At 40.4% G+C, this 25,919-nt stretch overlaps 8 protein-coding genes across 8 annotated transcripts; 5 read left to right on the top strand and 3 right to left on the bottom strand.

The window, feature by feature from the left end:
* Nucleotides 1-97: 97 nt before the first annotated feature.
* Nucleotides 98-1,088, top strand: BCR41DRAFT_422762 (hypothetical protein; the record flags this gene model as incomplete). Its single annotated transcript, XM_022030194.1, has 1 exon — nucleotides 98-1,088. Exon 1 carries the CDS (start codon nucleotides 165-167, stop codon nucleotides 1,086-1,088), a length of 924 nt encoding a protein of 307 aa, XP_021880653.1. The 5' UTR covers nucleotides 98-164.
* Nucleotides 1,089-1,191: 103 nt separating this feature from the next.
* Nucleotides 1,192-1,843, bottom strand: BCR41DRAFT_387088 (hypothetical protein). Its single transcript, XM_022027859.1, has 2 exons — nucleotides 1,515-1,843; nucleotides 1,192-1,412 (listed from the first exon to the last, which is right to left on the bottom strand). Exons 1-2 carry the CDS (start codon nucleotides 1,762-1,764, stop codon nucleotides 1,225-1,227), a joined length of 438 nt encoding a protein of 145 aa, XP_021880652.1. The 5' UTR covers nucleotides 1,765-1,843; the 3' UTR covers nucleotides 1,192-1,224.
* Nucleotides 1,844-4,588: 2,745 nt separating this feature from the next.
* Nucleotides 4,589-5,865, top strand: BCR41DRAFT_90166 (hypothetical protein). The gene is made up of 3 exons (XM_022031075.1): nucleotides 4,589-4,838; nucleotides 4,918-4,989; nucleotides 5,093-5,865. The coding sequence occupies exons 1-3, from the start codon at nucleotides 4,641-4,643 to the stop codon at nucleotides 5,723-5,725; spliced, it is 903 nt and encodes a 300-aa protein (XP_021880651.1). The 5' UTR covers nucleotides 4,589-4,640; the 3' UTR covers nucleotides 5,726-5,865.
* On the top strand, nucleotides 5,866-7,054 carry BCR41DRAFT_90167 (hypothetical protein). The gene is made up of 4 exons (XM_022031076.1): nucleotides 5,866-5,914; nucleotides 5,995-6,433; nucleotides 6,534-6,678; nucleotides 6,887-7,054. Exons 2-4 carry the CDS (start codon nucleotides 6,086-6,088, stop codon nucleotides 6,928-6,930), a joined length of 537 nt encoding a protein of 178 aa, XP_021880650.1. The 5' UTR covers nucleotides 5,866-5,914; nucleotides 5,995-6,085; the 3' UTR covers nucleotides 6,931-7,054.
* Nucleotides 7,055-7,220: 166 nt separating this feature from the next.
* BCR41DRAFT_355087 (hypothetical protein) lies at nucleotides 7,221-7,852 on the top strand. Its single transcript, XM_022024448.1, has 2 exons — nucleotides 7,221-7,600; nucleotides 7,704-7,852. The coding sequence occupies exons 1-2, from the start codon at nucleotides 7,268-7,270 to the stop codon at nucleotides 7,803-7,805; spliced, it is 435 nt and encodes a 144-aa protein (XP_021880649.1). The 5' UTR covers nucleotides 7,221-7,267; the 3' UTR covers nucleotides 7,806-7,852.
* Nucleotides 7,853-7,992: 140 nt separating this feature from the next.
* Nucleotides 7,993-9,049, bottom strand: BCR41DRAFT_355086 (GrpE-domain-containing protein). The gene is made up of 2 exons (XM_022024447.1): nucleotides 8,686-9,049; nucleotides 7,993-8,455 (listed from the first exon to the last, which is right to left on the bottom strand). Exons 1-2 carry the CDS (start codon nucleotides 9,010-9,012, stop codon nucleotides 8,018-8,020), a joined length of 765 nt encoding a protein of 254 aa, XP_021880648.1. The 5' UTR covers nucleotides 9,013-9,049; the 3' UTR covers nucleotides 7,993-8,017.
* A 721-nt stretch (nucleotides 9,050-9,770) lies between these two features.
* On the bottom strand, nucleotides 9,771-10,858 carry BCR41DRAFT_397025 (hypothetical protein; the record flags this gene model as incomplete). Its single annotated transcript, XM_022028857.1, has 3 exons — nucleotides 9,771-9,805; nucleotides 9,915-10,005; nucleotides 10,736-10,858. The coding sequence occupies 3 exons, from the start codon at nucleotides 10,856-10,858 to the stop codon at nucleotides 9,771-9,773; spliced, it is 249 nt and encodes an 82-aa protein (XP_021880647.1).
* Nucleotides 10,859-21,216: 10,358 nt separating this feature from the next.
* Nucleotides 21,217-22,202, top strand: BCR41DRAFT_306926 (hypothetical protein; the record flags this gene model as incomplete). Its single annotated transcript, XM_022020848.1, has 2 exons — nucleotides 21,217-21,468; nucleotides 22,107-22,202. Coding segments are annotated over 2 exons (348 nt in total), but the record flags the coding sequence as incomplete, so codon positions are not given.
* Between the last annotated feature and the right edge of the window lie 3,717 nt (nucleotides 22,203-25,919).

Raw genomic sequence — 25,919 nt, 5'->3', positions numbered from 1 at the left:
ACGAATAAGAATATCCGTGTGGTTTTTTGTCACACTAGTTATGATGAGGAGCTACAACGCTTTGATGCCAATCCATGCTCATGTGATTAAAGTAGGAATCGAAATGAACAAATGTAGCATGTTAATCTGTTAACCATTTTCTTGACAAATAAAACTTTATCACTATGACAACAACATATCATTCACATTGTACACCAAATCGCAGTGTCATAGGAACATTTTATAGTCAGATTTTGGTGCTCAAGGATCTTCAAAGCCTCTCAACTCAAGATTATCCTCCATGGGCAAATCGCGTGATTACTGCTGAAAAGCAGCGTCGTAAAGAGTTTGGTCATACACGTCCTACCAAGGCTGAAAAGTCCAGAATCCTCACGATTGGTGAAACTGAAGATAAAATCCATGATGACTTCAGTACCCTCAGCTTGAGCTCGTTAGACAACGATACAGACCTGCCGGGCCTTATTTTTGATACTGAGACACAAAAAATGATTAGAGCCGCAAGACAGGCTTTGAGGCGACGAAGCGGAGCACGCTGTCTATACTCTGATGGGTCCTATTCTCCCCACTACAGCGCCCGGGCTCGTGTAAGCTTTGGTGTTACTTTTTTGGATGAAGATGGCATTTACAGGCCTGCCGTTTATGGGACAGTTCAGGATATCAACGATAGCAGGGGACCCTCATCAAAGGCTGAAATCGTGGGCTTTTTAGCCGCTATATTGTGTTGTCCAAGGTATCAACCAGCAGCAATATTCATTGACGCCTTATCGGTTGTCCATGGGTTTGTTAATCATATTCAATCCAATACCATCCCCAGTAAGCCATCACGGCCAAATGCTGAATGGTGGAAACTTGTTCAAACTGCCTATGCTCAACAAGGGCGAATGGTTGTGGCGGCATGGATACCTGGGCATAGTGGGGTTGAGGGGAATGAAGCAGCGGACAAGCTCGCGACTACGTCTCATTCATCAAGACTTCTGCCTTGGGATTTAGTAAACAAGGATATGAGTCCAGAGCTCAAAATATGTTTGCTGCGTGCGCTTGAATCTATCAATAATACCCATTTTCAGCTGCACAAACTGGTTGAATAAAGAAGCTATTGCAATCCATCCATTCAATCTTTCGCTTATTCTGCTCGCACAATTTTTTTTCTTATTTTTTAAATTTCTATCTATAGCAAATATTAAAATGCCTACTAATTAAAGGTGATCACTGTATTTTTTTTTTTTAAGCTACAATGTATGCGAGACCGCTGACCAAGAGTCCAGACCTTACGAATGTACCAAATGAAATCTTGTTGGGGCTACTTGCGCCATTGACAAGATGACGAGAGGGATCTTGGAGATTACATGCAGCCACAAACTTGTCAACTTGAGCATTGGCATTTAAAGGATCTCTGCAGAGTTGGCACTTGCCTAATGATCATAGTAAAAAAAAAATTGACGCGTTGCGTTGGATGTCAATTTAGAATAAAGTAAAAAAAAAAAAAAAAAAAAAAAGCAAAGAGGACAACTTACGATAGAGTCTAGCAATATCCTGTTTGCAAAGACATTTGTCGCGGTCTGTGTTGCCGGCGCCTACGGGAGGCATATCAGCAGCATCGCGATCTCCCAAATCACTGAGAGAACCACAGAAACCGATATTGAAAACAATTTCAGTACACTCAAGGACACAGTCCGCCTTGACAGACGCTGGGGTAGTCGCCAGCAGTAATAGAGTCGCCAGGAAAGCAAGAGCGGTGGTAGAAACGAAAGAGAAGGCGTGCATTGCTTTGTTCAGGAAAAAGAAAAGAAGTATATGGTCCAGCTGAAAGGGGTGCGATTGAGGTGAAGCGAGGTTATTTTGGTGTTGTTGTAGTTTGAGAAACGATGTGATGATGAAAAAAAAACTCTTTTTTATAGAAAAATAGGGTATGGCTATTCCTTTCTTTCTCCCCATACATTTATCCCACATTCTACGGCGTAAGGATTGCTCATGGCAACAGCCAAAAAAAAACAAAAAAAAAAAAAAAAACTGTTCAATAGACGTCATTGAATACTGAAGTTACAGCCACAGTCAGTTACAGCCTAATCCCCGGTAATCATTCATTCTCTTGGCATTTGCATTAAACAAAATGACTATGGGCTTAGTATATTTCCCCAAAGTTGTAGCACATACAAAAAATACAAAAACCACCAAGCCCAGATCTCTATCTTTAACGAAAAAAGGCTTTTCTCACTAATTTTACTTGGCATTTAGTAAAGGGTAAGAAAGACTTTATATTTCCTAGCTTCGTATCACATTCGCTCATAGAGTCCTCGCTTTTAAATTGAATAAAATACTTCCACTTTTGGATACGTACAAAGTCAAAATTTATTCTATGGAAGCGTTTTCAGCCACAGGCCATTGAATATGAAGGTGGGCTATTATTATCAAAAGTTGAGGACATTTTGCTATTTGAAGAATGAGAATGAGGTTGACAATGAAGGTGAGAGAGAATGAGGCCGAGTGAGATCGAAAATTGCTGTTCATCTTAGCAAATTCTAATATTTTTAATAAAAAAACTACGATTTTGGTGGCCACGGCATCCAATTCATTCATTCTACTTAAAAAATATAGTTTTTCTCAATGCAGTTCGTGACTTTTTGGCGAGGACTCTAGACTTGATGCTCCGCCACACGCCAAATTAAACTGGAACACTAAAAACAGCCACACGAATGGTCAGCTATGAGAACCCCTGTCAACTTATCTTGACGCCGTGATGCCTAGCCACTATGGATCAAACCTGCATGGGCCAACTATTAAAGGCCTGATCAACTTGCCGCTCTTTGGTTTCCACCGGTCTAGTGGATCTTGCACCAGAGAGTTTTTTTTTTTTTTTTTTTTTTTTTTTTTTTTTCGGTGCAGCGCACCACCACTCAGAAAATCCTCATCGTCGGTGGTTTTGGTATGGTGTACCAAGAGCACACTGGGATATTTTTGTATTAGGCTACATCATACCCCTACTTGTAGACCAGTAATACAAGTCCACCGGTGAAAGGAATAGCTAGACTTTGGTACACTAGTGAAAAAGTGCACTGTCGAAAATCACCGAATACAGCATTAGGACTCTAATCATATAGACCTCGTAACTTCATACCATGACAGATTGTAATCCGGAGGCATTTGAAAAGATACGAGGGAACTTTGTCGAGCATGATGGATGCTGTAGTTTGGTGCATGAGAAAGTGAATAGGCTAGAACCTTTAGATGGGAACCGGCGTCTCTGACACTGCAGCGATACAGTGGACCAGTGACTTAGCTTGCTGATGAATTGCAATACACAAGATCAAAAACATCGGGAGCCGATATTAAAATCTAGACAAGAAGCTATCCTAACCGAATATTTGAGATTGATTTTTTTTTTGTACCACAAGGAAAACCATGCACCTAAGCCTTAGTCGATCAACCTGGCTTCCCGAATAACTAGAAATGTCTATGGAAATTATAAGTCGCTAATAATCGCTAGGTATTGCTATGATAAATAGAGACACCATATACCCAAATGTCAACAAGTCTTTGAAAAGTGATGTTTTATTAGCTAGAAGGATATGAAAACTCGATGAAATAAACTTCTTGTAAAACCGTCTTGAATTACAGTGGCTACCATCTAGAACGCGAGTTATGAAGAGACTTGTATAACCTTAGACAGAAAATAAAAAAGGAGTTAATGTCTCATTTCAATCTCAAAGGACAATTAACAAGCAGGTAACACTCAATCAGAAACTGAAGTATTCAGTTGGGATAACTTCTCATCTAGAAAGTGTTATCGACTCTCGATGTTTTTGAGCTGCTGTGTTGCAATCCATCAGCAGATTAAGTCACTGGTCCACTGCATCACTGCAGTGTCAGAGACGCCGGTTCCCATCTAAGGGTTCAGACCTTTCATCAATCTCGCTACCTGAGCAGAGAAAGTGTTTTATCAGGATCGGGCCTTAGGCTATACAAAAAACCTGCAGGTCTCCCTAGTCCTTATTCACGCTGTCCCGAGAAACAAGCGTGTCAAGAACACCGGTTCCCATCTAAGGGTTCGGGCCTATTCACTTTCCCCCGTACGCCAAGTTGCAACGCAAACAACACCTCGCAATGAATGTAGGCAAGTAGAAATGGACTTTTGATGTTTTTGAGCTGCTGTGTTGCAATCCATCAGCAGGTTAAGTCACTGGTCCACTGCATCACTGTAGTGTCAGAGACGCCGGTTCCCATCTAAGGGTTCAGACCTTTCATCAATCTCGCTACCTGAGCAGAGAAAGTGTTTTATCAGGATCGGGCCTTAGGCTATACAAAAAAACCTGCAGGTCTCCCTAGTCCTTATTCACGCTGTCCCGAGAAACAAGCGTGTCAAGAACACCGGTTCCCATCTAAGGGTTCGGGCCTATTCACTTTCACCCGTATGCCAGGTTGCAGCGTCCATCATACTTGACAGAGTTACCTCTTACCTTTCAAGCGTCCTTGAGTTACAATCTGTGATGGCAACGAAATGGTGTTGATTCTAAATCCTCATGGCCCGGGAGAATAACGCCACATTTTATATAATCGCGTGACACGAGCTTCTCACTCTATTAGGCTTTGACATCACTTTATGCATTTCTCTTCACACATTGACACACAAACACAAACACGGCATGGATCGCTTACCCGCACACTTCCGACAAGGCCCTTCTCAATGGAATGATATTGGGAATTTCATCAATAACCGCCCAAAGAGTGATGCCAAGGCCCATTACAGAGCTTTTCGAGACTTTTTGCGTCAGATTCATGGCACACCAGAGGCTGGAGATCTTGAAAAAAGAACTGCTCTTGAGCTTCTCAGCACGGTTACGGTATGTTACTTGCTATTCATACAAACGCTTTATATAGTTATATAGATTACAATGATTAATCAGCCAATGACTGCCACAGTTGCCAGACTTCCAAATCCAAACTTGTTTGAAGAAACAACGAGCTGCTGTTCAAGCCGCCGAAAATGCAAAAGTAGGTTATAAAAGCGTACCTATGATATTCGTGTTGCCCGAGGCTTAAGTTCATTTATTCTTTTTTTTTTTTTTTTTTTTTTTTTTTTTTTTGATACATCTAGGAAAAATTACGGGCAAACTCCTTTGCGAGTGCTGCCGCCCTGATAGTCCATGCCGAGGACGAACTTGTCAAAGACATCACAAAGGAGAGGCCCTCAACGATCAGCCAGTCAGAGGAACTTGTCCGGAAGCGAGCTAGGACCGAGACTCTGGAAGTTGCGTCGTCCTCGTCCTTCTGCGAGCCTTGGGGTTCGCTTATGAAGATCATGCATGAGATTCTGCGCCATGGCCGGTCAGACACACCAATGCCCTCTGGAGATGGTTTATGCCTGACGCGCAAGGTGCTATACACCTATATCCGTGCCCATCTCGAGGACACTAAAACTGCCCTCCAGCACGAGAAGGATCTTCTGGTGGCGCTGTCAGGCGTGATCAATCTTCGGGCTGCCAATATCAAAGACATGTTCGGCACGCGTCTGATCAACGACATCGAGAGAGCAGCACCCAGAGTGCATCCTGATGACAGCATCAGAGACCCGCTCCAAATGCTAAAGGAAATTCTCACTAAATATGGTATACAATATCTTCGTGATGAGATCAGCATTATGGATGCCGAACGTGTAGGCAAGGTGCGGCGGGGAGAACAAGTGCATCCTTTGCTCAAGATTGCTCTAGACGTTGTCCGATTCCTGTAAGTTTTATATCTATCTGTCATCGCCTCATTCTTTCGTACACTTTTATCGATTGCATCTAGCTTTGAATTTTATATTCGTTAGAGTGGACAAAATTATTACAGGAACATTTGGCGAGTCTGAGCATGCAGTTGTCTCAACGTGGAAGACCGTCTTCGATTTTATCTCGGAAGGGTTGCTCAAGTTTGAGACGTATGTACTCGCAGTATGCCTTATTATTAATACTACCGTAATGTGACCATGTAACTAATGTTTGCTGCTTCATTTTCTAGTGGCGAGCCCGCAAGTGATGCAACAAAAGAGATTAGAGTCCTTCAAGAGCATGAATTTAGTGGAACAAGCAAGAGTGTCTGTGGCCGTAAGATGGATCTCCACCTGCATCTGGATGCGCTTGTATTAAATAACAGCGAATTCAAGGCTGTTGGGGTAGATATTGAAGAGAACAAAAGGCAGTCTCGAAAAAACATTCGCATTAACAAAGCCATTTTAGTTTATTTGCAGCGACATGTGAAGTTTGAACTTGACAATGGTGATTACATGGTTTTCCTTGACGTCTCTGGCTACACTGGCACTATTGTCTATCTCCGCTGGCACGAAGGCGTCCATGTCTCTGGTCTGTTGTCTCAAATTTGCATTAGGTTACCACTTAATGAGAAAGACTTGAAGGCGTTCCTGGGTGGGCAGTCTCTCGGGTGGTTGCTCACATATGTGGTAATGTTACGTCCCAGCTGTATCCGGCTCTTACCATTTATTTATCTTGTGTGCTTGTTTGTCTTATTTATTTATTTTGTATCTTTTCTCTCTATATTAGCAACATCTCCGCAGCATGCAGCAGAAGGTCGAGGATGCGCGGACACAGGCAGTGGACGAAAGCTTTTTGCGGCAGGAACGGACCATACTACCATTAGAGCAGCGTGACCTTGATTCTATTGTCATGAATACTCCAAAAAAGAAAGGTAATGTGCGCTAAGTCTGCGATTCCACCAATGGTTTTCTCGGTGGAAAAACATTGTCATAGCTTCTATCCTTCGCTCTCACAATTTGAAAATAAATGCCATATAATATCTGTCTTACCCCTTGGCAGGGATATGAGGTCTGATAGACTTCATGGTTCCTATCAGACCATTGAGCATCAACTTGAGCACTCTGCTGATATCCACAAAGACCTATTTCATACATATGATGGGTCTCGACGGCCGTATTGTTAAGCTCTATTCGATCCTTCATCAAAAATAGAAGTAGCTATAATAATCGTGATTATTATACCGAGGCATTTTCGTTGAAAGTGGCCCTTAAATGGATACTTAGAGAACTAAAGAGCAAAATCCGGTTGCAATTTAGATCAAATATCATTTATACTTTGTTGCTCTTTAATAAATGAATGTGCAAGTACCAAATTACCAGATATGAGCTTTGACGCGTAAAAAAAAAATGAATTAAAAAGATAGCGTCACGTGCTTCAGAACTGGTTATTGAGTCTTCTTTCTTCCTTCGTCCTCCCCTTCTTTTAATGCAACCTGTCTCATTCAAGGGCATCATAAAACTATGTCAGTGGAAGAAGAGTCAAAGCCAGTATACCGAGGAAATAATACCACGGTCACAAGCGCTAGCTTCAGACCACAGCAACAACAACAACCTTCTTCTTCTACAGATGAACAACCCAAGAAGGGCCCACGTCGTAGTCATGAACACATTCATACTACGGACGAAGAACTAAAAGAATTCAACAAGGAATACAATTTAAAGGCTCAATCACAATTCATGGATCCTTGTCGTGCCCAAACCAGAGCTTCATTGAAATGTATGGATGAGAACAACTATGACAAAAGGCGGTGTACACGATTCTTTAAGGACTACTCGGACTGTAAAAAGAAATGGGTAAAAAAAAAATATTTCACACAGAAAATGATTCTTCCCACATGACAAAATATGTTATGACTTTCTTCTAAAATCCTTTTTTTTATACCACGGTCATTCTTAGTTGGCATCTCTACGAGAGGAACGTCGTAAAAGAAACTTGGGAATCGTTGATGATGATGAGGCCTCTGGGCTCAACAAGGACAATACTAAACCTCCATCATAAGAGAGGCGAAGTAATCTTTCAAAATAAAAAATCAACCCATCGACAAGTGTTGTTTGCCTGTATGTTTCATTTTATTATGTTAAAAAAAAAAAAAAGGAAAAGATGCTCTAGTATTAAGATGCTGGAAAAAAAAAAAATAAGAAACAAGAAAAACCAAATACCCTCTTCCTCCTCCACAACACTACATCCCGATTTGGATTTTTTTTTTTTTTTTAATCTGTTCCTTGAACAACACCAACTTGTGCCGGCCGCAAGACACGTCCCTTAATCATGAATCCAATCTTCTGAACATCAAAGACTGTACCGGGCTCCTTGCCGGGCATGGGCACCTGAAAGTTGGCTTGATGCAGATTTGGATCAAACTTTTCATTGATGGGATCATAAGGCTCAATACCATGTCGCTTAAATGCCTTGAGGAGCTCATCTCTTGTCATCGATACTCCCGTATGCAACGTCTTTAAATGGACGTTATTTGAGCTCTCTGAAAGCTCTTCTGCAGGCACGTTCTTGATCGCCATACCCAATATATCTGCAGTATCCAAGAGATCCTTGGCAAACTTTTGAATAGCATAATCTTTGGTGTTGCTCACTTCCTTGGCAGTTCTCTGACGGAGGTTCTCCATGTCTGCAAGTGTGCGTAACAAACGATCCTTTTTTTATACATACATGTATATGTATAGTCGTCATGTATATGTCATTGGATATTTGTTCGTAGATTAGTTAGGAAATAAGGAAGGAAATGAAAAGAAAGGAAAGAAAACGAGTTAAGAAAATGTTGGAAACAAATGACTTTTGATGTAGCGTTCTTTATTTCGTCCCTGGAACCACTATGGATGGGATGTCTTGCCAGTCCCTTCCATTTCAAGTTCTTTGTCTTTACCTTGATCTCAGCAATTTGTTTATCCTTAGCGGCTAGGGCTTCTTCGTGAGCAGGCTTTCCGTTTTCAGTTTGTTCTTTTGATGCGTCTGCGGGCGCAGATTCTGTTTCAGAGGCAGCGGCAGCATTGCCTTCCTTATTATCCTTGTTATCCCTGTTGCCATTATTATCATTATTGCTACTGTTGTTATTGTTGCCACTCTGTTCCGTTGAGTAAAGTCTTGAGGTCCAGACAGAGGCAGGCCTTGCAACAGTTGAGGTGGCAGCAGAGAGTCGAACAGCCTTGAGGACTGATCCCTTGAGAGATGAGGAAAGAATGGAAAGAGACATGACGAAAAGGTAGTGAATGTTTAAGAATAAAAAAAAAAAAAAAAAAAGAATAAAGGAAAGAAAAGGAAGAAAAGAAGCGAAGCTGTTTGTGAAAAGGTAACAAAAGAAACCGATGGAAGATTGAGATCAGTTTTAAGTGCTTTGAATGTGCGCCGAATATGTTTTGCATAGCATTTGTTGGGCTTTTATTTTCCGCGGCAAGCTCAACCCGGTTTTCTTACAAGACTCATCGCTTTGCAAATTATTTCAACCCGCGACCGTGTGTGTGCAAAAAAGGAAACACGGGGAGAAGTCACATCGCGTGCTCCTTCCGAGAGTTCTTTTGAAGCAACGGTTACATGAAGATGAATATCCCAAGTGTAACTTACACACTTACAGTTATACGGCTCTATCATGTATCAAGACTACCTCCGAAATTATCAACACAGTGTAGGATAGCTTCGCCATAAGTAAAGTGTCAAAGTCTTTTTTCCTGATAGTTACTAATTGAAGCCTGTTTCCCATCATAGAGCACACCTTTCCGTGTGCGTTTAGCATAAATTCAAATAAAGTAGGAAGAATAGCACTGATTTCTGGCGTAAAAGACACTATCGAGATGGTGTTTTCATGCTCATTCCCCACAAGACCCTTTGTGTGTACTATCCTTGAACAGTTCAGTGCGCTTTTCGCGAGAGTCTTGACCATTATCTACAAGGCTATTGGTCAACACATACACATGCAAACACATGTAGTATATTTAATATTCATTTGTATCTGTTTTATGCCCCTTGGAAACCATGTTTCTCTTTATCTCCTATTAGAACGGAATGGTTCATATTAGATTATTGATGATTTTACTAACCAACTTTTCTAGGCCGGCCTTTAACAGCAACTAAACTTTCAATGCCACCACGCCTCCTTACCTCTGAGGGTCTGTTCTTCCAATGATAATCGGCCTCTTTGATCGTTATAGGCTGATGTTTGCTGACCACGGTTGAAAATAGCTAACAATAACTAGCAATATCTATAATTATTTTCCTATAATATATAGTGCTTACAGATCCACATTTAATGAAAGCTCTTTGAGTCTTTCATCAGTAAGTGGCGGATGCTCCTCGTAGGGCTGCGTCACTAGCTACCACAGCTAGGTTCATAGAAGAACAATATAAGAAGAGGAAGAATTCCCCTAATAAACTTCAGTCTTTAGTCTTCAGGCTTCAGAGCTCATGCTCTCACGTACAACTCCTATACCCTAGACCTCTGCTGACTCAGCTCTGGATCTCATCTATACATCCCCCTTACCCCTCATATCAAGATGCCATGAGACTCGCTAAAGTGTGCTAAACATTACTGTGAAGCTGGTATTCAGTTGCAGAGCCTTGACCATTCGCATTGCGATTATTAAACAAGGACCTACAGTAGCCTCTGCCCATCTAGGCTCTCGGTGACACTCTACATCGTCAAGGACATTCGCCTTTATTCTACATTTTTGTTTTCTCGCCCCTCTAAAAACAATATAAAGTAAGCGATGAAATGGAAGAGTTTGATGATTGTGGAGGATTGTTGTATACTGTAGTGATGATTAAATATAAAGAAAAAGAAACATCCAGAAGTGAGAAAAGGAAGAAAAAATGGAAAAAAGATAGGGAATAAGCAGGCCGCTCCGTTGCCAGGAAGAAAAAGAAGGCGAGAGAGCGGATGATAGGATCCTCGAAATGGTTGTCTAATAAGCTTGCTCTTTTACAGAGTACGTCAAAGGAATCGAATAAGCGGTAGATTGACTGACAGAGGGCCAGGAAGCTTCAACGAGAAGCACATAGGATAGCATCGGTAGCCAGACGAATCGTTGCGAAGGGTCCTCCGCCATGTTGTAATAGATAGGCATAACTTCGCCTATGTGACAAAGTAATGGTGAGAAGATTTAGGAAGTCGAAATGAAGAGGGGCAAGGGAAGAGTGTAGAATAAAAGTGAGTGTCCTTGACGATGTAGAGTGTCACCGAGAGCCTAGATGGGCAGAGGCTACTGTAGGTCCTTGTTTAATGATCGCAATGCGAAATGGTCAAGGCTCTGCAACTGAATACCAGCTTCACAGTAATGCTTAGCACACTTTAGCGAGTCTCATGGCATCTTGATATGAGGAGTAAGGGAGATGAGATCCAGAACTGAATCGGCAGAGGCCTAAAGGCTTGAAATAGAAGCGAACCTAGGCTACAAAAACTAGGTCGGCTTGTACATGGAAGTATATTAACTGTTGGCCCGTAAATACTAAAAAAATAAAAACAAAAAATGATTTTTTAGATACGAAGCGATTGGCAAAAGAGTATTATATCCTAGCATACGTTGGTGGTAGTAAGGGGATGTATCATTGATCGTTATTTTTTATTACTATTCTTATTCTTCAAGTGCATTACATACGCACTATCAGTTTACCGTGATCAACCATGCGTTGGGGCTTACAACTGGACCAAAGATGCTAGCACCAAGCGGCGTGTAGATCCGCAACCTTACTGCCTATATTGATCGATCTGCTCAACGCAGGAGAAATTATATTCGCTCCACGTGAAGAACCCAAGTGCCATTGGATGGCAAGCACGTTGGTGATAAAATCTTATTATCATTATTAGACCAAGGGTTCAAGCACTATGGGTAAGGCTTCTAGGAAGAATCTTTTTTCATTACCAAGCAGGTGGAGAGAATGTAGAAAGACTTTTCGGCAAATAGGAAATGTGCAATCAAAAGGGTGTTGTCAGATCCCCATGGGTGTAGACAAATCCTTTCTCACACTCTCCTTGCTACTAATGCTCGTGCTGAAGGATGGCTGGCGCTATGTTTTGGATGCGAACGTATTGGACAAAGGAGACTTTTAGTAAGCCATGGAAGTATGCCAGTGGACCTTTTCCTTCAACGAAGGTATTTTAACCACCGTTGACATCAAAAAATGACGATATGATACTCTACTGAAGAGGAAGCTCCTTTTCGTGCAGCTGAGGCAATCCTTGGAAGCATACTCTCTCGAAAGAATAAAAAAAAAAAAACTTTTTTGTATTCGATGAGCACGGTATATACAGTCTTTCAAAAGACAAAAAGCCAAAACCAAACCCCGTCTCTCTGATATATCGCACTAATTAGGCTCAAGATAGAAATGAGCTCCGAGCAGTCTTCGCGGAGACAGCTCATGCGAGTTAAGAAAGGAGGCGCATGTAAAACGACGTACATGTAATTAATTGGACAAACTTTGTAACCTCTTCTAGACACCATCTTTGGCAAGGCAGCTATGGGTGTTGGTGATGTTGTACAAGATTACCAATGCATATCACGTTTGTAGCATCTCTGCATCTAGCAAAACTGTGTGAATAATTTCCTGCTACTACTTTCTTTTGTTAAAAAAGAGAAAAAAAAAAAAAAAAAAGACTGTAAGAGAGCATTGTATCAGAAGCGGCGGAGGAAATTAATATGAAAGGATTCTGAAAAAATAATAGAATATCTACAAGGCATGAGCGAAAGATACTGGTGCTGTTGCCATTCGTAGTGCGCCTGTATGCCATTCCTTTCTTTACCTTCACGATCAAGAACATATTGATTTCATATATTCGTAAGATAGCTCATTTCCAGAAAGGCTATTCAAAGAGGCAGAAACACAAACTCCATTTCAATGTCTTTGTTACAGCTATTACCTTTTTTTTTTTTTTTTTTTTTTTTTTTTTGAGCCTTAATGCTCGTTGGTGTGGCGTGTAGCCATCATCCGATGTGGAGGAATGAAAGCGATATCAAGTTAGGTATGCCCTCCCCCATCTTCAGAATAAGTTTGCATCCTTCAGATGGACTTGCCACAGATATAGTTGTATCGCATGTTTGCTAAATGTCATATTGTGTTGCTTTGGGATTTCCTTGTAAGAAAAGCGCGCTCCGAACAGGGCGATAGGTAATGAAGAGTAATGGATGAAAAAAGAGGGTTGAAGAAGAGGCTATAAATATATGCATTACTATGTGAAGTGAATCGAAAGTGATGAGGATAAGAATGGAAAGGGATTTAGTTGTTTTGCGATACGTGCCCACGACGCCTTCGCTCTTCTACTCCATACTGTATTTGTTTGGGTTGAGTATCCAGACTTATATAAAACAGTAAGCACTGTGGATGTAATGAATAGATAGGCCTGGATCTCCATCAAGAAAAAAAAAAGGTTTATTTTGTTGTTTTTAAAAAGAGACATAGCAAATAAATAAAGCAAACACACAGCGAGTGTGCGAAGCAAAAGACCGGCGTACCGAATGCAAATGCACTGTTGTCTGTCGTTGCAACATGGACAAAAACAACCACAACCACAAGAGATCTGGATATGTCAACAAAGAAAAGATGGATCGATACGGATTAAAGTAGATTGAGGGAAGAAAGAAGACAGAGTCAATATTTGTGTATGAGGCCAAAAATGAAAAGCATTTGATTATACACATACACTTTCTTTTACCGTCCTTCACTCAGTTCTCTAACCAGAGATTCATTTCTTTAGTTGATAGAAGTATTCTTTATTGATAATAATAATATTATTGTTATTTTGCATGCTTGTTTGCTTGCGCATCTCTTTTTTATACTCATTCGATTCACATTTCTTCTCATTCATTCCACGCGCTCATTCACTCTTGGGCCTTCTTGCTTTTATCTCGTATTGAGCGTATATTAAAACGCGCTTAATTTTTTGACAACGTGAGATTGAGTAAATTTTAGAAGTAAGTTTACAAGACTTCCTGTACAGAAACCATCCAGAACCAGAACCAAAGCCAGAATCAGAATCAGATTCAAAAGTTACTGCCATAACAAGCGGCGTGCTTTTTTTCCTTTTCCTTTTTCTTTTTTTTGAACTGTACTTCTGTACTTTGTGTCCCCTATTGTCAGCTCCTCACCAATTACTGTATATATGCTATATTCATGTACACATCAGCTGGTAGAGTGAAGTGAGCCTTTCCCACATGTTCATTTTCATCCAAATGTCTGAACAATGTACAGCTCAATGCAAACATTCTGGCTCATATATTCATTTATCTTCTTTTTTACTCTGCTCTTTCTTCTCTCATACTGAGGTTTGTTAACAATCTAACTTTTTATTGCATGCAATTGCTTTTTGTTGTTATTGCTAAGAGTTGGCATTAGTGTTTCGGTTATGCAACGTTGTATTTTTGGTCCGTTAATGGAGAGAAGACTTTACCTTGCTGCAGCTCTATGTATTGTTTTATAACGCAATACAAATAACATGTACAATCCATTCATCTTAATATGTATTATCAACATCATCATTTCTTTCCTCCATTCCCCCACTTCGCTCTTATCCAACCAAATAATATTTCATTGTTGCTCAAAACAAACAACAAACAAAGCAAATGACTGACCCTGACCGTTTGCTTGATCTGTTTGGTCTGCTTGACTTGTTTGGCCCACGGACTGATGTTAGTTGCCCAAAAAAACGATACTTCCCTTTTTGCCCAACAAATCATGTTTCTTTTCTTTTTGGTTTGCGCGTGGACATGGCACACTAAATTTTGAATGCCATTCATTTCTAGGTCTTATTTGTGTTGATGGTATTGTTGTTGTTATTGTTGTTGTTGCCTCAGTAGTCAGCTTTACGCACGACCAGTTTCATAATAATCTAAAAATTATCATTGATATAAACTTGGAGCACTTCCCATCACTCCTTTCCTCATAATCCAAACTTCTTTGCAACCAATTTTTTTTAATTACTGCTATCCTTTGTAGATCGTATTTATCATATCTGTGGCCCAAGTAAGGAACTTACACTCTATTTAAGGCACGTGGGAATCGTTTTACAAGGTGAGAATCATTCTACAGTGTGCTATGCACAAGGCACTAAATTCTTTGCCTTTTTTTGATGTTATATATATTTTAATGTAGCCTTAACTATATACTTTGGTTGAAGCGTCTTTCTGTCTGTGCTTCTTGTGCCTGTGTGCTTGTGTCCTGTGTCTGTGTGTCCTGTTCTGTAAGATGCAAGGATACATTCCCAAAGTACCCTTACTGTTGTCATGCTTGTATATATACTTGCATTTCAATGCTTTCAGAGATTGTGTATCTCTTAGTCCCACGCGAGACGAGAATCTTTTTTTTATTTTTTATTTTTTTTATTCCCGCTGGCAAGAGTACAACGCATGGTGTCAATTTTCTGATATCTTTTTTCTTCTTTTTCTTGACTCTTTCTTTTTTGTGTTGTGTCTTCTCTTTGCTCTTATCCTTTCATATAATTGTATACTTTGATTGCTAATTTCTATCTCAGATATGATCTTCACTGTTTCATTTCGCCATCAACAATGCTTAAATAATATGGTTTTTTATTAATTTCATCCTCCGTCAAACATTTAAACATTTCTTACATTTATTTTACTTTATGAACTATTTCAAGGACCGACCAAAAAGACGCGTCGTGGCATCGTGGTCGAGATCTGTGTGATCAAACACGGCTCGATCTTCAAATCTGATATATTAAAGTACGCCAAGTGAGATTCGGAGCCCAACAAGCTGGCCCTCTCTCTTTGTCTCTCTTGTTTTCCTTTTTGTATTTTTTTCTTGGGAGCCCATTGGTACGTTATATAGCCTATCGGCTCAAAAAAAAAAAAAAAAAAAAAAAAAAAAAATTACTTGCCAGCTTTATATCACCTTTTTTAGTCTGTTTGTATGGGTGATACCCTGATCTGGCACTCGGACAAGTTTCAGACGATTGGATCAAGGAAATGGATGCGACAAAGCTAAATAAGCTGCACATGTTCTGGCACCTTTCCCCCTACACCCCCATCCCCATTTCCAGCTTCCTTTTTCTTTCTTTTTTGTTACTATTCTTCCTCTTTTAATTTGATCTCTTTGTTCCAACCCATCTTTCATTTTCCCTTTTATTTATTACTATAACTTTTTTCCTCCCATTTGACCTTGCTTCATTGCTCCGGCAGTTGCTCTGGTTCAATACAATCGATTGTTTCAGCTTCCGTTTGCCCAGATTATTTGCACTTTACACCTTTTTTTTTTATTCCCTCGGTAAACAGTAAAAGTAATGTAGTTGTACACCTTCTAAACTCCCTTGTATTGTCTATCCTGTTTAAAAAAGACTTGTATATACTTCGCAACACGGCTGAACTTGGCAATTGTCGACTGAATGGCGATGCCTGCTCCTTTCTCATTCTTTTGTAACACAATATCTGATGGTAAATATTTTTCTTTCCCTCCGTTTACCATGTAGCATCCCCTGCCCTTCTCCCCTGATACTCTCCAATCATTTTTGGCTGTGATTGAGTGCCTCCCGCCAAACACCCCTCCACAGTTCTTTCTTTTTGGTCTTTTGTCCTTTCCCTTGCAGCATTTTTTTTTTTTTTTTTTCCTCTGGACGCCAAGGACGTCAACGGTAAGACATTAAGACAGTTACTTCTTATCAATACCCAGAACATTTCTTTTTCTTTTGTTTTTTTGTCAGGTGGTTTAATTTTACCGCCACGGAAAAAGTCAAAAGCGGTCTTTCAGGTTTTGGATGCGAGTTTTAATTTATTCTTTTACTTTTCTTGGTCGGCTATCATGTCTATTATATCGTGTCATGTTGCGCTCTCTCACTCTTGCTTGTCTTTTATTGCTTCTCCCCTCTCCTTACTTGCTCTTGGTCCTTCCCGCGCGCCAGTTTGGGGTAAGGAAGATTTCAAGCAAAAAGTAAAATATATTATTTGTTTATTTATTTATTTGTTTGGTTCGAAGGCAATGTTGTAACATGGTTTACATTCCCTTGATGTCCGTTTCTTCTCGCGCGGGCCTTAATACAACCTTGCAGTTCAATTAGGTTGTGAGTGTTATACACAATTACACTGCCCCGCCTTATAAAACACATATCAAGAATATTTCTATTTGTATGTGCATTTTTTTTTTTTTTTTTTTTTTTTTTTGGACACCCCGGTGTGTTTTCCAGGGACAACTGAATGGCTCTTTCCTTCTTCTGAGAGCGTGTTATTTGTGAGTGTTTTCTTTTTTCTTTTGTCTCCAGTATATTCTTCGATGCGATGCGCGTCTTCTCTGAACATAGATGAGAAGAATTTTTTTTTTTTTTTTTTTTTTTTTGCTTACGTTTTTCTTTGATTCACGCTTGCAATGGAGTTAGAAACGAGTGCTTCTGATATTTTGTGTTCAGAAATTACAATGGATTGTTCACTTTGGTCCCCTCCCCCTCGCCACAACCATCGGGGAGAAAGGCACGCGCGCATGTGTGTACATGTACATGCTTTGCAGTGCTCGCAGTGCACGAACCTCTGTTCCACTCTCAATCACGTCTCTTTATTCTTTTGTTCTCGCTCTCAATTTTATCTTTGAGCACCTTCTTTTGGGTCCTCCCCCACTTTGGTTCATTTCGACCTCACCCCCCTGTGATGTGCGTGTCCACATCTTCTTTTCTACTGCATGTTTATTCTCCTGTGCTTCAACTTTCATCATTGACTCTGTCTCACTCTTTTTTTTTTTTTTTTTTTTTTTACTTTCTTTCTCTCTCTTTTAGTTCAATTGCTTCCCATTTCTCTTTCTTTCCCTTCTTTTCCTTTTCCTTTTCCTTTTCCTTTTTTTTTTTTTTTTTTTTTTTTTTTTTTTTCTCTTTCTTCCCTTTCCTTTTCTGTCGTCCCATTTTTCTAGCTTTCTTCATCTCCATCAATTTTATCTCGCGGTTTCCTTCTTCCTTTTTCTCATTTGTTCCTTCTCATCCTCACCATCACTTTTTTTTTTCCTGCTTTGAATTGGTGACCTGTTATCCCACAAGGCAGATTGATTCCCCAGAACCTGGTGCAACGAAGGACAACAACAACAGTTGATGCCGTAACTAACAGAGGATAGGAACAATAAACAAGTTACTGTAGACAAGAGCATCAAGAGCATACGGAATTAAGGACAAGATCGAATATTTTTTCATTTCATTTGTTTTTTCAGGTACGAGAGCGCTCATCACTCTTTCTACTTGCATCCCCATGTCTCCCTTTCCCCTTTTTTTTTATGTTGCACTACTTGTCTTGTGTAAAGTGATTGCTGGTATGAACACCTTCTTGACGTAACACTTGATTCTACCCCGATTGCATTGAACTCTATTGTACATTCATCTTGGTCAAATGGGTCGTACCACGTCTTCGGAGTATTTGAGTGGTGACTGTGTCAAGTAGTGAGACAGAAACAGGGGGATACGAAGAAGAAAGGATGAGAGAAAAGAAAGAGGAAACAAAAAGGGGGAGCAAAGAAAGGTGAGGACACTGGATTTTATATATTTATGTACATATTCTTCAAAGTGTTGAAAGGCGGAAAGCAGTGAATCATGTCAAGGAATGGTGGTAGAGACATATTCCTGTTCCAAGAAAGAGCGGAGGAAAAAAAAAAAAAAAAAAAAAAAAAAAAAGAGTTTCGTGTCTCTTAGGATTGGTGAATTGCTTCGCTGCTTCCTCCGCGTTTCCTTCTTATTCACCCGCCATCAACAGTGCCAAACATCAGAGAGTAAAGGACATAGGAAATAGGGGATAGGGGCAACGCAGACCAAAAAAAATAAAAAATGAAGGACTTGTCATTTATTTCTCAAATTTGGGTTTACCTCATGTAGCGCGTTGTTTTTGTCCACATCAAAACAAAACAAAAACAAAAAAAGCAATACAACACACATCGAGAACAAACAAGCAGTGCGTCTTAATATGTTTGTCTAGTCTGAGTATTTCAAATCATCTAATATTAATGACAAAATGGGCCTATGGACCAGTTGAGCCAAAAGAGAAAAGAGAGAAAAAGTATCGTGATTAAAGTATTAAGGAGAGATGGATGATGAAAGGTGATGACAGAGAGAGTTTAAGGGAAGAGGATGCTCGTTACCTCTTCAAGAGCCCTTCCCTTCGACTTTTTATCTATTAGTGTCTTTGATACGATGATGATGACAATGATGATTCCATGTTTTCATTTGTTTGTTATTGTAATTGTTTTTTTTTTTTTTTTTTTTTTTTTTTTCCATTTTCATTTCATTTTCATATTCTCCTGATTGCTCAGCTCTAGTCTTGTCCTTTCATATTCTCGGCGGTATTCTTGTCTTTATAGGTTAATAATCTATTGCTTGCCAGTCTTTTCAACTTTGCCACTCTCGGACGAATTAGAGAAGGCGCCTATCCTATTCTATTCAATTGTATGTGTTAGATTTGAATATGTGTTTAGGACTTGAGATTTTTCGCGCGCGGGAAGGAAAAAGGCGGGTCCCTTTTATTTGATCACAGTAGAAGATCGCCTTCAACTTTTTAGCAGATGTAACACGCCCTGAATCTTTTTTTTTTTTTGGGAGATGGGAAAGCACTTCAAGATCTTTTAATTGCTACTTTCTCTCATTTTGACCTCTTGACCACTTCTATCTCCATTCTATTCCCTTTTCTCTTCTGCAACCATTATTAAGGATTTTTTTTTCTTGCCATCAGAATTATCATTCACCCGTAATGATTGCTTGTCCTGCGGGCAAAAAAAAAAAAGCGTCATACGTTCTTCTAAGAGCTCATTTAACAAACACTGCCTCCCATTCCCTCAATCTCTCCTTCTCTGCTCTTCACTTTTCCATCATTTCAGTTTAATGCTCTTCTTCTTTATTTCGTAGCTCTCGGCTCCTCTTATTCATTGACTGACGTTTTATTTTATTTTATTGTTCTTCCCGCTCTCTCTTTTTCTTTCTCACAGCCTTATTTTCTTTCTTTTAAGTTTGCTATTAGCACTTCATAATAGAAAGAAAACGCTCCACTCTTCTCTTTCTTTCCTTCTTCTTCATTTCCTTTTCATCCTTTTATTTTATTTTTTTGTCTTAACGCACAATTTATTTTTTTTTTAAAAAAACTCCCACACGGCCCTTTTTTTTCATATCCATATTTTTCTTCCCAAATATTCATGACAAAGCTGGAGCCCAATAACTCGATGCCATCCTCCAAGGGTAATAGCAACCAATGGTCGCAACCCATCCACGATGCCTCTGCCGCCTCGTTCAACTACCCGTCTTATTCTTCTAGTTTTCCTGGAACATCCTCACAAGGAATGGGGCGCCCATCTGTACCTGGGCATGGTGCAGCCACATCAATCATGGCAGGCTCAGGAGCTGCCGCAGGTAATTTGTTTTAATATAATGTAGACAGGAATAAGAAACGAAAAAAAAAAAAAAAAAAAAAACTCTAGCAACCAGAAGTGAATTGTCTTGCTATTCATTTCTTTTTTTTTTATCCTCGAATTCACAGTTGGGTTTTCTTTGACAAAACAAAACAATAACAAAAAGTTTTCCTGCAGTGTACTTGTTTCTATTGTCAATTTTATTTTATGACAAAGACAGGTGCATGCAGATCTCGATCAAAATCTCATAATCTCAAATGACTCTTTTTTTTTTTTTTTTTTTTTTTACTTCTTCTTTCGGGGTGGTCAATTTTCCTAATTACATGGTACACTTTTGTTGGTAACAACGGCAACAGGTGTTCCAGCACTTTCGCCCTCACTCCCACCTCCGCAAGGGTATGCGCAGCATGATCCATCCTCGCACTATAGCTCATATCAGCAGCAACCGCAACAGTACCAGTACTATACGCACCAACAGCATCACCAGCCATCAGCATCGTATCCATACCATTATGGCTTCTCTGGAGGATCAGCAATGACCCCATCCTCCTCATCCTATTCATCCCCGACGCATGTCCATACGAGTCTTTCTTCCTCGTCTTCACCCGTATCCTCGACTGGTCCAAGCCTAGGGTCGATTGGAGCCCTGCTCCCACCCAAGACTGATTTCACTGGGCAACAGGACAGTCATTATCACATCAACAATGCAAACCCATACTCGACATACCATCACGCACCTACTAACATCAACAGTAGTAATAATGTTAATCCAACGAGCAACAACAACAACAACAACAACAACAACAACAACAACAACAGCGGTCTGAAGGATGGTCAACGAAACAGTACTTCCAAAAAATCAGCTAGACCTTCATTATCGTCTGTCAATACATCACCAAGCGCGTTCTCGGGACTGACCTCACCCACCGGATCCTCGATCCATACAATTGCGGCGACCAACATTCGAGGAGGGACTACGGCAATCGCAGCGAATCCAACATTGTCACCTCCGACCAGCAGCATGTCGGCCATCTCTGTGAATTCACCACCTTCTTCTTCAGTTTCATCACCAACGACCCCGAAAAAGAAGAGTGCATCGTCCATGCCTTCAGTGACAAAGAAGAGTCCTGGAGCGCCAGGAGCAGGCAACACAACAACTGCTGCTGGAGCAGTTGGAGGAACAGCAGGAGCAGATCCGCTGCAAGCCAAACATCATAAACCTACGCAATCGTATTCATTCTTGATCACGACAGCGATCTTAGAAAGCCCCAACAAGCAATTGACACTTAATGAGATTTACGAGTGGGTGATGGAGCATTATCCATGGTATCGCACCGCTATCAACGGCTGGAAGGTAAAGTGTCTGGACTTTTATTTATTTATTTATTTTTTTGTTCACATCAACTTTGTCCAGTCGCTTTTCATTTTATTCCTAAACATGTGCAATTGATGATGCGTGAGAGTGTTTGTATTGGATGACAAAGACGGTTACATTGTTTTCGATGGGGTTCAGTGGGGATCGGAGGTGGGGAAAGGTACATGAGTTTTTTTTTTTTTTTTTTTTTTTCGCATGGTTTAAACTAAAAAAACTCCGGTGGATTACATCGACAGAGAAAGTAAAAAGACAAGAAACTCTACTTGTCAAGAGCAATATTACTTTGAGCGTGACCAGGCTGAACAACATGGGAAAAAAAACCTTTGCATGTACACAGTTCATTCAGTAAGCACCTATCCATTCAATCCATCCAATCCATCAGGCTTTTTTGTTTGTTTGGAATTGCTCTCAAAAAAAAAAGTCAAACTTTAAAAAAAAAAAAAAAAAAACAAACAACTCTGTATAATGTCATCCACAGCATCGTCTAGAATGCTGGAAGATGCGACCTTTTGGGTGATGAACATCGATCTTATTGACTCCTTGCCGATCATTTTTTATTATCTGCATAATGTTTGTAACTTATTTTATTTTTTTTAACATTTGACATGACACTTTAGAATTCTATCCGACACAATCTGTCCCTGAATAAGGCTTTTATGCGTGTACCCAGGCCACCAAGCGAACCAGGCAAAGGATCGTATTGGAAATTAGATCCTAACCATCAGCCCAATGCGGACGGACATGGCGGCTCAAGCATACCTGGTTCAGGAGGACTAGCTGGCGCAAGTGCAGCTGTTGGTGGGGCCTCAAGGACGAAAGGAGCCCGTCGAGCCAGTGCAACCCGTGGTAGTGGCAGTATTAATAGCAACAGACGCGTGACAAGTGATCCCAGTGCACATCCTGTATCACCTCCAGGATCATCAACCGGGATCCCTGATATCCCTCTTGCACCTATACCCTCAATGAACAACAAACGTGGAGGCAACGACGCAGATCCCTATCTTTTCAAGATGGGAAGCCATCCAACGTCAACATTAATCAGTAGCTCGGCTCCTACTGCTACATCATCGTCAGTCAATAGGCGACATTCACATTTGTTAAGCCATGAGCATGATTATACCTCACAGCAACAGCAGGCACAACAGTCCATGTCATTTGGACAGCATCCCGATCATGCCTCTGGAGGACCCTACATGTCCTCGTCCTTTGGGCTTGGAGCCTTAAACCCACCACCCCCACCTTCATCCTCACAACAACAACAGCACCATGGCGCATTTTTCTCCCCAACGGGCGGACCAGGCTCTGGAAGTGACTTTGGGTCATCTCCGTCTGCATTTTACTCTAATGGAAATGGAGGGGCCCCTGGCCTGAATGATTCTGGCATGCTGGATTCTAATGGTGGACCAGATTCGTCGTCATTCTCGCGTTTCTCAAATCAAGGGATTTATTTTGCTCAACAGCAGCAGGGTGCTGCTGGCGGAGGAGGAGCAGCTACAATGTCACGACCGTTGTCGATGGGTAATAATAGCAACAATAATAATAGTAGCAATGGAGGCAGTGGAGGAACATATGGAGCAAATTCTCCACACTCTTATGGAGGTAGTGGCGGTATGAATCAGCAGAGCGGAGGAGGCGCGGGCGCACCCTTCCATACAGGTTCATCTGCAGGGTATGGATTTTCATCATTCAATAGCAATCGCAATAATAACAACAGCAATAGCAACAATAGGACTTCGCTTGATTATGGTAGTAATGGAAGGGCAGGTGCAACATCACCCACAGGTACAACACCACTGACATCCTCTTCAGCACCCAATTCGAGTTCCTTTGGAGGGTTTATGATGGGACCTGGTGGAACGATTTCACCACCGGCATCGGGATCATCTTCATCGATCCCTCCACCTATGTCTGGAACTTCATCAAGTAATAATAATGCTCGTGCAGGAGGACCTCCAGGATCAAATGGTGGTGGTAGTGGTGCCGCAGGTGGAGGTGGTAGTGGAGGAGGAGGAAACACAGGAAATGGAGGAGCTTGGTAAAAAAAAAAAAAAAAAAAAAAAATCAACGTTGAATTATTTCTTCTTTTTTTTTTCTCTTTTATTTGGTAATGACAGACATGCTTCTTTTTTTTTTTATTTTAATGAAACGACAATGATGATCTGGTGGATATTTTCAGGCAGTAAAAGCAGTTGGACTGTGTGCTATCGTCAACAACAGATAAAACCATAATCTTTAATATAAAACCAAGCAATGAATAAGAGCGCATTGACTCTATTCATTTCATATTTTTTTAATCTCATGCAAACGCACTGTTTGTTGGTTTGAATTTAGAAATTTAGAAGGAAAGTGGCTCTAGTCACGAGACTTAATTGGTTATTGTGTTAATGTTGATTATCTCATCCTCTTTTCTTTCTTTGCCTCCACATCTCTTTCCTACTTCATCTTTGCATTGGATTCTCTGGAACATTTGCATGATTGTATTTCTGTGACAAAGCTCGACCATTCACCAAACCCCAAACACTTCTACTCTCCAACTTTAAAAAAAAAAATCTATCTCCTAGTTACTGCGGACTGTTTCCTTTTCATATCCATTGCGCACTGTACCATTGCACACACAAGCATACAAAACACCCTTCGTACAGCACCGCCTTTTCTCTTTCTAGTGACAAGTCTTTTATTCTTTTTTGTTTCTTCTTGACCCTCCCAGCTCCTCATTTCATTTCTTTTTCACTCCACTCCTTTCAAGCTTTTTATTTTATTTTATTTTTATTGTTATTTGCATATCCACTATTGATAACCAAGTGTGTCCAGGCCCTTATTGTATACTGCAGAGATTTTATTTATCGATTATCATCATGCGGCTCAGGACCCCACCAACGTCCTTGTGCTTCAATATCCTGACTGCCTTGTCAATAGCAACGCTATTACAAGTGCTTGTTGTCTTGACTGATGCCAGTCCAGGCATGGTGATCTCTGTACCCCATCATGATACCAATACCAATTCCCAACTCAATATCAATACCAATGAAGTAGTACTTCCATCCAATATTCATCACAACAACAATAAGAAGAGTCCTGGCGACACCATTCCCTTTTTCCCTCCTTCATTAGATACTCGGAGCGTTGAAACCTATGCAGCCATTCCTCAATATGCATCGGCACCTGCCACAGCCTCCAATTCTGCAACGTCTGGAGCAGAAGGAGGAAAGAATAATAATAATAATAATGGAAGGAATCCAAAGTATCGGAAACGAGTACATGACAATCATTCAGGACCAGTGATTCGGCCCAGGGAACCGGATTTTATCCCTACACGACTAGCATTATTAACGACGATTGATGGAGATCTGCATTGCATTGATAAAGCGAATGGAGAGATTGTGTGGACAAGACGATCAGAAGCACGAGGTGCAATTGTCTCGAGTAATATCACCAAATATACCAGGGGCCCATCCAGACCTTCACCACCTTTACAACAGAATGATCAACAACGATTAGATAATGCAATTGGAGAACTGAATGAGAGTGGGGCAGGAGGAGGAAGCAATCATGGAGATTATAGTTATAATAATAGCGAGGATTGGACTTTTATTGTTGAACCATCAGAGATCCCGAGATTGTATGTCTACTCCAACTCGAGTGGTCTTCAGGTAAAACCAATTGCCTCTTTTTTTTTTTTTTTTTTTTTTGATACGATGGTTGCAGTGTTTAATTGAAAAGGTGGGGAAAAAGGGGCCAGAGTGAGAGGAGTGACTGTTTTGCCTTTTAAGTTGATGGAAAAACAGGGTGAGCGAAATCTGTGCTTCCACGTAGCAAGAGACCATTGAGAACTGACAAATCAAAAAACTCAATTGAGCGTAATATTTATTTAATATTATATCACACACATTAAAATGAAATTGAAGTTGATCTCAACTGGTGTGTTGCACTACCCAACCAACATTGACATTGACATTGAGTGCAGTGGAGTATAGAGAATGCTACGGAACTTGGACCTAAAAAACTACTAAATATAATACTTATCATGCATATACTATATAATATTTATTAAATACTAAAAATCTAACTTTGTTTGATATCATTAGCCCGTTGGATCATTGGTGCATTTGGTCTCCAACTCGCCTCAGATTCGTCCTGACGGGAAACGAATCACAGGTGGGAAAAAGACTAGTCTTATAGAATTGGAGATCAGTACTGGACAGATCGTTACCAAATTTGAACCTGAAGATGTTTGTACTGGACCTGAGGGTATGAAAGGGTCAAGCATCAAAACCATTGTTCTTGGACACGCAGGTATGGAGCAAACATTTAAACTTTTTTTAACAAGAGTTTTCCTGTATATCCTTCCTGACTTTGATTGACATTATTATTATTTTTTTCTGTTAGAATATACTTTGTGCATTATGGATCGAGTTTCGGGCATGCAATGG

This window comes from Lobosporangium transversale (genome assembly GCF_002105155.1).
Source record: "Lobosporangium transversale strain NRRL 3116 chromosome Unknown BCR41scaffold_22, whole genome shotgun sequence".
Taxonomy (NCBI): domain Eukaryota; kingdom Fungi; phylum Mortierellomycota; class Mortierellomycetes; order Mortierellales; family Mortierellaceae; genus Lobosporangium; species Lobosporangium transversale.
The sequence above is the reverse complement of the archived record's forward strand: the minus strand, read 5'-3'. Positions and strand labels throughout refer to the sequence as shown.